General features: G+C 50.9%; 1 protein-coding gene across 5 annotated transcripts in view; it reads left to right on the forward strand.

Annotated features, from left to right (window-relative positions):
* The window catches only part of PODXL (podocalyxin like), a 69,953-nt gene extending 62,444 nt beyond the window's left edge, over positions 1-7,509 (forward strand). For 3 of the 5 annotated variants that reach the window (XM_059725749.1, XM_059725751.1, XM_059725752.1), the window contains one exon: positions 1,667-7,509. In XM_059725749.1, the coding sequence (XP_059581732.1) occupies positions 1,667-1,861 (195 nt within the window). In that variant the 3' untranslated portion in view covers positions 1,862-7,509. The remainder of the gene's footprint in view (positions 1-1,666) is intronic. The other 2 variants (XM_059725750.1, XM_059725753.1) reach the window with 1 other exon arrangement.
* Positions 7,510-10,951: the final 3,442 nt, after the last annotated feature.

Below are 10,951 nucleotides of genomic sequence, written 5' to 3' on the forward strand. Positions count from 1 at the left end.
ACTAATTTGCTACCAGGATTCCCTGGTAGCAAAAAAATAATGCCCTGAATAAAAAAGCAGCCCTGGGCTGCCTGTTCCTCCATCACCGTTTGCCGCTCCCCAGCTAGCTGGACCACAGCATGCCTCAGTGCAGGGGCTGCCTGCCAACTAGCCCCGTATTGAGGCATCCTATGCTGCAGCACAGCAGGACAGCGTATCCCGCTGCCAAGCAAACGGGCAGGGGCATCACTATGGCACAAAGTAGCAGCTCAGATTTGTGCTGCTGCAAATGCACACCCCTGCTCGTGCGGACACGGCCAAGTAGTGTGCACAACCCAGAAGACATGGACTGGATGGTCCATTTGTTTTTCCATTTTTCTAAAGTTTCACTAGAGACCATTGGGGCTCCAAGGTCTCATTTCTACAGAGGCGCTTTTTGACTTGCAGCGCGCTTTAAACCAGCAGCGCCCCACGCATAGGAGATCCGGGGAGAGCAGCATTTTCACTGACCTGGAAATGCCTAGAAAAGAGCAGTGTTAAGGGAGTAAGAAACGTCTTAACAAGGGAAGGAAGGGTCGAAAATGGAGGGCAGGTGCGGACAAGACCACTGCTGTTTCGGAGTGACAACGGGGTGGCAAATGTGGAGGGACCCTCACTGAAGGAGTGAGGAGCTGGAAGGGTTGGCAAGACGAGTTGAATGCTGTACTGCCAGAGGCTGGGACAGCAAGGGTAGAAGAAAGGTACCAGGGGCATTTCATTTCTAATTCACGCCCTTTTTGAAAGTCATTGCCTTTCAGTGGCATCAAATCTGTGCAGTCATAAAACAAATCCCAGAGCAATGGGGCTGGAAGGGATCTCAGGTGGTCGTCTAGCCCAACCCCCTGCCTGAACCATCCTAGACAAGTATTTTGTCTAAGCCTGCTCTTAAAAACCCTGAAAACAGCTCCTACACCCAGCGACCAGGCATCCTGTCCAGAACATGAACCTTACGCTGGCCACAGGTAAAGCAGGGGAATGAGGGCAGGGTCCGTGTCCTGCCACTGAAAGGACAAGTAGGTGTTTATTAAAATACACGTGAATTTTACCTGCCGGGTAAAATTCCCTTCCTGATCCCAAAGGCGTCAGTGTGACGCTGAGCAGAGGAGCAAGACCCTCTAGGTTTGTTTTAAGTCCCCCAACTCCCAGAGCAACAGGAGGGGGAAAAAGTCCCTTCCCAGCCCCACGGGGGGACCGGCAGAGCCCAGAAGCACGGACTAACCAGACACCCTCCGCTCCGCGCTGCAACCGGGGGACCGCAGACAGCTCCACGCATCTCACACGCATCGCTCCACGCATCGGGAGAACAGAGCTCCTTTTTCCATCACCGGTGGAGGAGAAGCAGATGCTTTGCCAGATCCTCCATCCAGCCCGGCCCACACACTGCAGTCATGACCCGCAGCACCACAGCCCCAGCTCCCCGCCCTGCCCCTCTCACTGGGTCCTCGCCCCTCTCCTCCACGCTCCTAGCTGTGATCCTCACGATGGAAGTCACGCAAGCCATGTTTGACTGTGAGATGACTTGGCAGCGCAGACAGATGATCCAAGGATAAGACTAACAGCTAGGACATGCCATGCACTTATCCCCAGAGCTACCACCCAGCTCTGGTTTTCTTCACAGCTTTCTGGTTTCTTTCCTATCCCCTCACAGCAGCGCCTGACAGAAGAGCTGCAGACCATGGAGAACGGCTATCATGACAACCCGACGCTGGAGGTGATGGAGACCTCCTCTGAGATGCAGGAGAAGAAGATCAACCTGAATGGCGAGCTGGGCGACAGCTGGATTGTCCCCATGGACAACCTCACGAAAGAGGAGCTGGAGGAGGAAGAGGACACGCATCTATAAACGAAGCCGGAGACCGCTAAGCAAAAACAAGCAAAACCCGAAACAAAAAAACCAAACTGACTACAGCCACAAGTGCCGTCACCCTATCGGACAAGGAGGGACACATGTGCCTGCCAGCTTTGCCGAGGAAAGAAGCCACGCTTGGAGTTTGCTGTGGCCTAAACATCGCTAAATCCAAACATATTCACTGTCCAGACTATAGAGTGTATTTTGTTTATATATAAATAAATATATAAATATATATATATATATATAGTGCCTCTATTTGCCTTGACTAGAGGAGACGAGATAGTTTCAGAGATGAAAGGCTTTCCCAACTATTGATGATGGTATCGAACTCGGCGTGGTTTGCAGAACTTGGAATCTGCTTTCTCCAGATTGGGGCTTCTTCTGTCCGGCGGGGACCTGGCACGTGGGGTGTAACCACTGCCCGAGTTGAAGAACCCTTCACGGGCAACCAAAAGCCTGCGGCAACGACCAAGAACTAAAATGGCATTCAACGAAGAGGCTCTGAACGGGAGCGGTAGCAGCAGCACTATCGATGGCAGTGCTGGGCAGCGTGGTAGCATACTCCAAGAGCTCCACCCTCCCCTGTGCATCTCTGTTGCCAATGCAGCTTATGGTTTATTTTTCCTTTTCCTCTATCACGTGGTAATATTAAAGACAGTTATTAAGCTTCACAGGAGATAAAGAGAAAAAGAGTAACGCCCTGCCATCACACCCAGCCACGTGATTAACTGGCCATTTCCAGATTCTTGCTGGAAGTGCTGGGTATTAAACACAACAGCGTCCCCCCCATCAACAGTCGCTCCTGGGTCTTCGGTGCTCATATCCTACGGGGGCTTTCCCGGCCTGTATTGTGAACAGCATTGACCAGGTCCCAGGCCAAAACTGCCCCTGCAATTCAAGGGAACCAGCCCATCTTTCCCAGCTAGCATGCCAGGAGCTAAAGGACAAGTTCAGAGGAAGCCCCTGGAAGCTCCTTACCGTTGTCTGCATTTGAAGCAGCACTAAAATCCCCTTGTTCCAGGATTCTTGCACCCAAAGGCTCAAAACAGACCCTCAAAATTTCTCACCTATTCAAAAAAGGAATCGACAAGCAATCCAAGAGGGAATTGGTCTCTTAATCATCCAGTAGGCAGCAGGACTCAGGGAACGCAGATCCAGTAGACTGCGAGAAAGCAAAGCAATTTCAAGGCCACTGTGCAACCAATTCTAGTACTGGGGGGAAGAAAACCCAGAAAGTTATTGCCATTCCCCCCAAACAACAGTGTGCTGCTCACAGCTCTGAAGACCCCTACCCAAGAAGGGTCTACCTTCTCCACGTCCTAGCCCCTACCATCACACCTGGCCTTGTTAGGGGAGCATTAGCAACGCCAGCGACTCCAGGCACTATTCTAGGCACAGCAAACCTGCAACAGGCATTTCAGCGAGAGCTAGAACGTGCATCTGTCCCGTGTTATGTTATTTAGTTATCACCTCTTCTCTGCACTTCACTATGTTTTTCCTTCAAGGACATTTCTGTTCAACTCCTGGGTATCAAGCAATAGGGAAAAGGCCTTTGAGGTTGTTCAACACCAAAACGGACTGCCGAGGTGCATGGGGCAGTGCTTCCAGGGCCCACCGCAGTGGGGAGCCTACCATCGGCGACCAAATCGGGGCTGGACCGAGTGCCGTGAGCTTCCTGCTCCTACCTCCAGCAGCCACCGAATGATCTTTTATAAAGTGGAAACCACAAATGGTGAAGAAAACCCAGCAACTGGGATAAGCCACAGCCAGTTTCCTCCTGGGGGAGCACGCCCGTGTCGTACCCGGGTCTGGGCAGCGCTGGCCTGTTTCAAGCTGTTTGTACATCCTGTTGAAATCAGCAGGCCCATCTTTCCAGGACAGTTGCACGTGTGGGATTGCTCTTTTCTGAACAGAGTCTACTTTATTTCTAGAGATTCATATGCCTTGCTCCTCACCCTGGTCCCAGACCAGCTTCCAGCACAGCAAGCCTAGCATCCGTCACATTCATCTCATCCTCTGCCCGGGTGTTGGAAGAGGGGATTTATTAGGGATTTTTTGGTTCAGTTTCTTTATGAGCAGCAGAAGCTGCACAAGGTTAAGTGCAAATGCAAAGGAGAGCCCTGCAGATTGTTCACAGTCAGACCGTCCTGTTGCTTCAGCGATCTCGCACGTGAACACCAGCCCCTCTTGGGTGTTTCCTCTCCTGAAGCCTACTGCTCTCCAAGGAGGCCATTGAGATGCACCTCAAGAGACTTCTGCATCCCCAGCAAATCTTTGCCATCCCTTCTCTCCAAAAGGTTTCCTGGTCCGAGCATGGTCCAAAGGTTTAGCCCAAAAGGAGCCTGGGCTACACGCACATCACAGATTCCACCTGGCCTACATTGGAAAGATTGTCACAGTATCACACAGGGCATCTTTCACCTTCTGAGTTTGTTGGAGACCTGGGCTAGATGGGCAGCTGGGAGCTGGGTTGGGCAGGTAGCCCGGAGCATGAAAGCAGCACAGTGAAGACAACCAGACACGCGTGCAGTCTGGGGAGCCAACAGCTCCCAGCAGACGATGGTCGTTTGGACTCACTAGCCCAGACCTCTGGATCCAGCCAAGCTGTTACAGATGAGGGCAGCCACAGCTGGCTCCTGGCTGCCGGCACAAGCCTTATTCAGCTTTGCACCGTTTGCATGAGCTGCATGCACAGCAGCAGCTTGCTCGGGTCTCGGCACACAGAGTACCAGCGTAGAGCTGAAAGAGCAGCTGCCTTTTTATCTGGTCCACATTGTTTGGGACTGGCACAGATTATGGTGGACCGATAACTGCCCTGGGGGGAGTTTGCCCAAGTGAAGAGGCAGTTAAAATGCATCGTCTCCGGTAGCCACTTCCCTGGCAGAGGGGCTCCAGAGGCATTGCTGAGGGTGGTCCACACAGCACAGTCGGGGCCATACCGCAGAAGAGCCAGGCACCACGGCCAGCCCCTTCCCACCCGTGCTGGCAGGTCCCTTCCTACCACGACAGGTCAAGGGGACAATAATCTAAACATGATTATTGCATTTGCAGGGGTTTGCTTTGGCTTCAGGCTCTGTGCATGGGGCACGGTGTAGCAAGTGCTTTTCCAGCACAAGCCCCACATCCCCTGGCTTTGCTTACTTCCAGGCTCTGCTTTTGTGGTGGTGTTTTTTTTTTTTAAGGGCACTGCCAGTTTTTTGTAAAAAGTCCCTTCTGGCGGAGATAGCTCTGCCCACAACGGTTTCTGGCTGCATTTGCCTTTGCTTTGCCTGGGAGCCATTAGAAACCTGCTCTCCTGCCACCTTCTCCTGCTTGGGCGCATCTCCCCTTGCAGATCCAGACCCTTGTCTTCACGAAGGTTTTTAGCCTAGCAGCAGGGAGACAAAGCTCCTTTCCAGACGGCAGGAAGGTGATGGTAATAGCAGTGACAAGCAGTTGCAGGAGGAGCTCAAAGTAGCTTCTGTCCATTTTATTTTATTTTTTTTAAAGACTGAAGGTCTTAGATCCCCTTTACATTAGTCTTCACCATTATGAACACAGCATTGAGCTGGTGTGGGAGAACGGGGACAGGAGGGGGCATGCGGAGGGGGTTCAGGCTGGGACCAAGGTGGTGCTTGGAGCATGGGCCTTCCCTCCTGGCTCTCCCACTGCCTTGCTCCATAGCCGGGGGACACTCCATCTCCAAAGGGAGAGCTTCATGAAGCCCCTCAAGCCTATGAAACCCTAAGCAGCCCAGCACTTGGGAGCCTGGGACCTGACAGCTCTTCCCTTCAGGGAACGGGGCTTGGGGAAGAAATGTCTCGCTTTCTTGGCCGCGGACTTTTGCCCAAACAGGACTAAGCACTAAATTGTTCATTCCACAGAAAAAGTCAGAACAGCAGCAAGCGTGAAATAACCAAGAGGTTTTGGATTCCCAGTCTTACTCTCCGAGGCAAAGGCACAGGCTAGAAGTGCGAGGAGAAGCGTGTCTCCTAGCACGGCAGGACCAAAAAAGCTGTCCGCAGAGTCCGTCCTCTCTCTTCTCCTATATAGCTTTTTCCCTTCTCTCTCCTCTCCGCGGGGTGGAGTTTGGAGCGATCAAATCCATGTATTGTGTAGCGTCTAAATGTTACTGCTGTCGACAAGTCAATGTATTTAGTCCACTGGGCCTGTTTGTGCACTGCTTTAATGGAAACCCTTTTTTTGTTTGTTTGTTTTTTGCATGGGGCAGGGGGAGGGAAGGGAGCAAAGGAACCAGTCTGATGCTTCGCGAGCAGCCCACGAATGCAGGCTGAGTTCACCTTCATCTGAAATCTGGTCTCTCTCAGCATGAGGTCTGGTCCACCCGTTTGAGAGAGACCACTGCCCGTTTGAGGCCAAAAACTCATGCCTCTCCCTTGCCAAAGGGATGCTGCGAGTCACTGCACTGGCCCTAGCGCCAGGAGGCTCCTGCCATGGTCGAGGGCGAAGAGTCATTTCTGAGTCCAGCCAGCGCTGTCCAAGAGATGGTCTTAAACCCGTGCGATATTCAAGGCAGCAGCTTCCTTTTCGTGCTCCAATAAGCTGGACCTGCTCCTGTAATGTTATGAAAAGCCTTAAAGAGCTGGTCTCAGCCTTTCCACTGATACTTGCGGTCCCATCCACTCCCAATTCTTCTATGGGACAGTCAAGTCCATTTGCAAGCGTGTGGTTGTCCTCCGACATAAGATTCAGACCCTTTGCCCAGGGCACCTGAAATGAGTTGTGCCCATTGCAGCAACCCACCCATATCCACCTTAATGTTTACCTGTGCTAGGATCTCATTAAAACCCATTAAATGCTCTCTTAAGGGCCTTGATGAAATGGGTCCAGACCCCCGCCCTACCAGAGTTGAAAGAAGACAGCAAAAAACTTTCTGTCTCATTCAGAGCAGAGATATAAGTGCTTGTAACACGGCATTGTTGAAGAGGGATCATACTTGTATTTATTTTTCCAATCCTATTTTTAAACCACTAAAATAATTTTATAGTAGATTGTTTCCACCCTCTATTTAATAAAGAAGGCTTTTCTCTGAAAGCTGGGGAAAGCCACAGAATAGACAATGCTTATTGCAAAGTCAGCTGGAAACAGAAACTAGAAATCTTTAGCCTTAAACCTTCCCTTATTGTAAAGGAGCCATAAGTGTACACGTGCGACCAAAAAGGAAAATCCTCCCTAAAGCAAGAGCTTTACCATTCAGACCTGCTGTACAGAGATTGCTGCCTTCTCATTTTGGTAGGACTTTTACAAACAGCTAAAACCTTGCAGGAAATGTGTCTGCGTTCAGACTCATAAGGAACATGTACATAATATTAAGCCATTTCTCTTGCATTCATGATGTCCAACTGCCGCACGGTTTATATAGTTACTACTAAAGCTAAGTCATGCGATTTGTACCGTAACCCAGAAGAGTCTGCAGGGAAGCTATTGCTAAAGAGGCTATTCTGTTGACTGGTGCACATATACGCACATTAGCGCTATCTTGCGTACTGTATATTGGCATCTCAGACAGGGACAGGAGTCTGATGTACACTGGAATTTACTGAGAAACTGGATTGTAGAGACTATAATTCTTGCATTTTCCTACGAGATATATTTTGAAGACACTGTGTACTTCTGTCAATAAAATGCTTTTGTGTAAATGAGCGTTTTTGGCTGGGTAATGGGCTGGAGGAGAGGGCAGCTTGCCTTAAGAGGGCCAGCGCCATGAATTGCCTTCACACGCAGCCTGAACCACCTCAGCAGTCCTCTCTCTTATCCCTTGGCTCAGGTTTCTTAACCTCAGAGCTCCCCACCTACCTGTCATGCTCGGGTCTGCCCCACTGCTCCCGATAACTGCAGCCGTGGCCACTCGTTCGGCCCAGGGCTGAGCTTCTCTCTACCTCCTGACGACTTAGCCAATTCCCGACACCTGCAACAAGACCCTTTCTCGGGCACGCTGCTGCTGTCCTACGTTTCAAAGGGAGCGCCGATGCCCAATGCAAGGATTCAGGGTCCAGCTGTGGGAGGCACCTTAAAAAACAAAACCACAGTGTTGTACGTTGTGACCTTTGCAAGTCCCCAAGTGGCTTCAGGCCTCAGCCCTTGCAATACTGACCTCTGAAATGGGGCCGGTGTGGGGTGGAGTTACTGATGGCAGCACGTGCTCAACCTGAGCATCACAGGGCCAAATCAGGCAACCTTCTTGGAGATCCAAATGCTCCCAAAGTCTTCCACAGCTAATCTTGGAATGCCATATTTTCTCATATATGACATGCCTTTTTTCAGCTGTTGGAAATTTTAGTGCACACTATGTAAGAAATACCGTAAGAACGGTTTTGGCTTGTTGCAAAGCAAAAGCAAAATCTGCACGCGACTGGCAAGGAGCAGAAGAGAATAGAAAATCAGTCAGCTTCACTCCCAGCTGCTGCTACTCGGTTAAGGTAAGTAAAGATGTTTTCCTTCATTCTGCCTTTCAAGAACAAGGTGCATATTTTATTTTGGAGCATGTTGTATACAAGAGAATACAGCGTCCTCTTCTCCGATCCAGGGGCACGGCAGCACCCTCCTCACCCGAGTGCAGTTTCATAGGGAAAATGAGGGTTGGGAGGGAACTCAGAAGGTCAACCTTTGTTCAAAGCAGCACTATCCCCAACTACATCACCCCAGCCAAGGCTTTGTCTAGGTGGATCTTAAAAACCTCCAAGGATGGAGATCCCACCACCTCTCTGGGTGACCTGCTCCAGTGTTTCACCACCCTTCTCATGAGAAAGTTCTTCCTAATATCCAACCTCAGCTTCCCTTGCTGCAACTTGAGCCCATTGCTACTTGTCCTGTCATCTGAAAACAGTCCAGCTGCATCCCCTTTGCAGCCCCCCTGCAGGGAGTTGAAGGCTGCTATTAAATCCCCCTCGGTCTTCTCTTCTCCAGACTAAATAAGCCCAGATCCCTCAGCTTCTCACAAGTCATGCCCCCCAGCCCCACAACCATTTTCATTGCCCTCCACGGGACTCTCCAATTTGTCCACATCCTTTCCGCAGCAGGGAGCGGACACTACTCCAGATGTGCCCTCCCCAGTGCTGAATAGACGGGGACAATCACTTCCCTTGCTCTGCTGGTAACGCTCCTACCAATGCAGCTCAGCATACCATTAGGCTTCTTGCAAAAAGGGCACATGTGGCCCTGCTCACTGCTACTCCCTCTGACTGAGCAGAGCAGGCTTCACCTGTCCTCAAAGCCGTTCAAGAAACTAAAGTCTCACACCATGACCAGCCCTGGGAGATGACAGATGGTGGAGCCCAGTTGTCCCCTCACTTACAGTGTAATAGGTTGACTTGCCCCATCCACTTGTGTGGCTCTAGGAATAAGGCTCAGCATGCGGCCTGTGTTTCATAAGATCGCTGGTACGGGAGCGCCCCAGCTAGTGGCTGGATCAGTTGTGTAGGACGACCTGCTGCATGGTTTGCACTCACACACGGCACCTACCTTCAGCCTCGGCCCTCTGCTCCAGCCACAACTACTTTTGAAATACTAGAAACGAGGCAAAAGTGCAAAGATACGTGGCTCTCCCAGGGGCTAAGCACTTGTCAGCAACAGAAGCCATCATGTCACCAGAGCTTGAAACCCCCTCCCCGTTGGACCCCTCGTGGGGTTACATGGGTAGGACCACATGTCCATCTTCCACCCTGCAGTGCCCTCTCCGTGGCCCAGCACAACACAACACGAACTGGTTGATGCTTTGTCGCAAGGTGAAGCATTCAAATGTAGGGTGCCCAGGCCAAGAAGTGGAAGAGTTGGAAAGCGTCATCGGAGGGTATATGCGGGTGTGGTGGGGAAGGATGGGGGCTTCGACCAGACCAAACCTATTCACAAGTTGGACTTGAATAGTTTTGATTAGCGGTGTGGGTATATTTAGAGATCACAGGGGCAGCTTTGTTTCCAGGAAAAGGGGTGTACCTCCTCGACCTTTATCCAGGCAGCTCAGTGCTTAAGGGGACACGACCAGGATGAGAGAGACTCGAGTTTAATTCCCACTTCCAGCCAAGGGTCATTCCCTCTGCTCAGTGCCCAGCCAGCAGGGTGGTTTGCCGACACCATGACCCCACCACTAACTCCGTTGCACTGACTTTTGATCTCTCAAGTGATGCACGGCTGACAGGTGGGACCGAGGACCCACCTCAAGACTACCTAAGCTTTCTGGCTAAGATGCACTGGATCCTACCTCTGCTCTGAACCAGAGTGGGTTTGAACTTGGCAAAGCCCCCAACCACGATGGCTCCTTCAGTCCCACCTGTCACCTGTTCCCCTCCTTGCACAAAGCACGAAGTCTGACGTGAACCAAGCCTGGTGGCTGGGGCACTCAGGACCTTGGCTCTAGTGAACGCCTAATTATTTACGTAATAAGTAGTATGATGTCGATAGGAGAGAATAAGAGCACTCAGGACACCCTACAAATTGAGGGACTAGGGCATGTTCAGAAATACTTAGCTTGAGCAGATAAGGAAATCTGAGGTCTCCTACTTAGCTTAGCAAGTTCCCAGCTGCTGGGCTCTTAGACAGAAGAGGTGATGGCAGCTGCCATCACCGCCACCATCTCTCAGGCAAGTTCCAGCCTGGCCTTTTGTTTCGGTTGCTTTTCTTCCATCCCCCAACCAAGAGCTTTGCTTTGAGTCAAGCAGAATGGTTTGTGCTTAATGAAAAAAAATAAATGTGTTGCACCTTTACCAAGATACAGGAGAAACCCATTCACATTAAAAGCCAGCTCGAACCAAGCCAGGAGTTGCTTGCGTCTGGGCAGCTCGTTCCTACGGCTCGCTGCTTCTACGCAAGGCGGCTCTACGAACAGGCTTGGCAGGATTCGATTTTTAAATTGGGAAACATTGACAAATGTGGATTTCATCTCTCTGACCGGCTAAAAAAAATGTTTCCATTGTAAATCAAAATTTATAGAAAGGGGATGTAAGAAAAATGATGGCTGATGGAGTGTGTGACGATAGGGGGAGCGGTCCTACAGAACCGTGCTGACTGCCGTTCGGACTGCAACCCCAGAAACCCCAGGGGGATGGGGAACGAAGGCGGATGAAGTGACAAAACCAACGAGGAAGC

Source organism: Alligator mississippiensis, chromosome 4 (genome assembly GCF_030867095.1).
Source record: "Alligator mississippiensis isolate rAllMis1 chromosome 4, rAllMis1, whole genome shotgun sequence".
In the NCBI taxonomy this organism is placed as follows: Eukaryota; Metazoa; Chordata; order Crocodylia; family Alligatoridae; genus Alligator; species Alligator mississippiensis.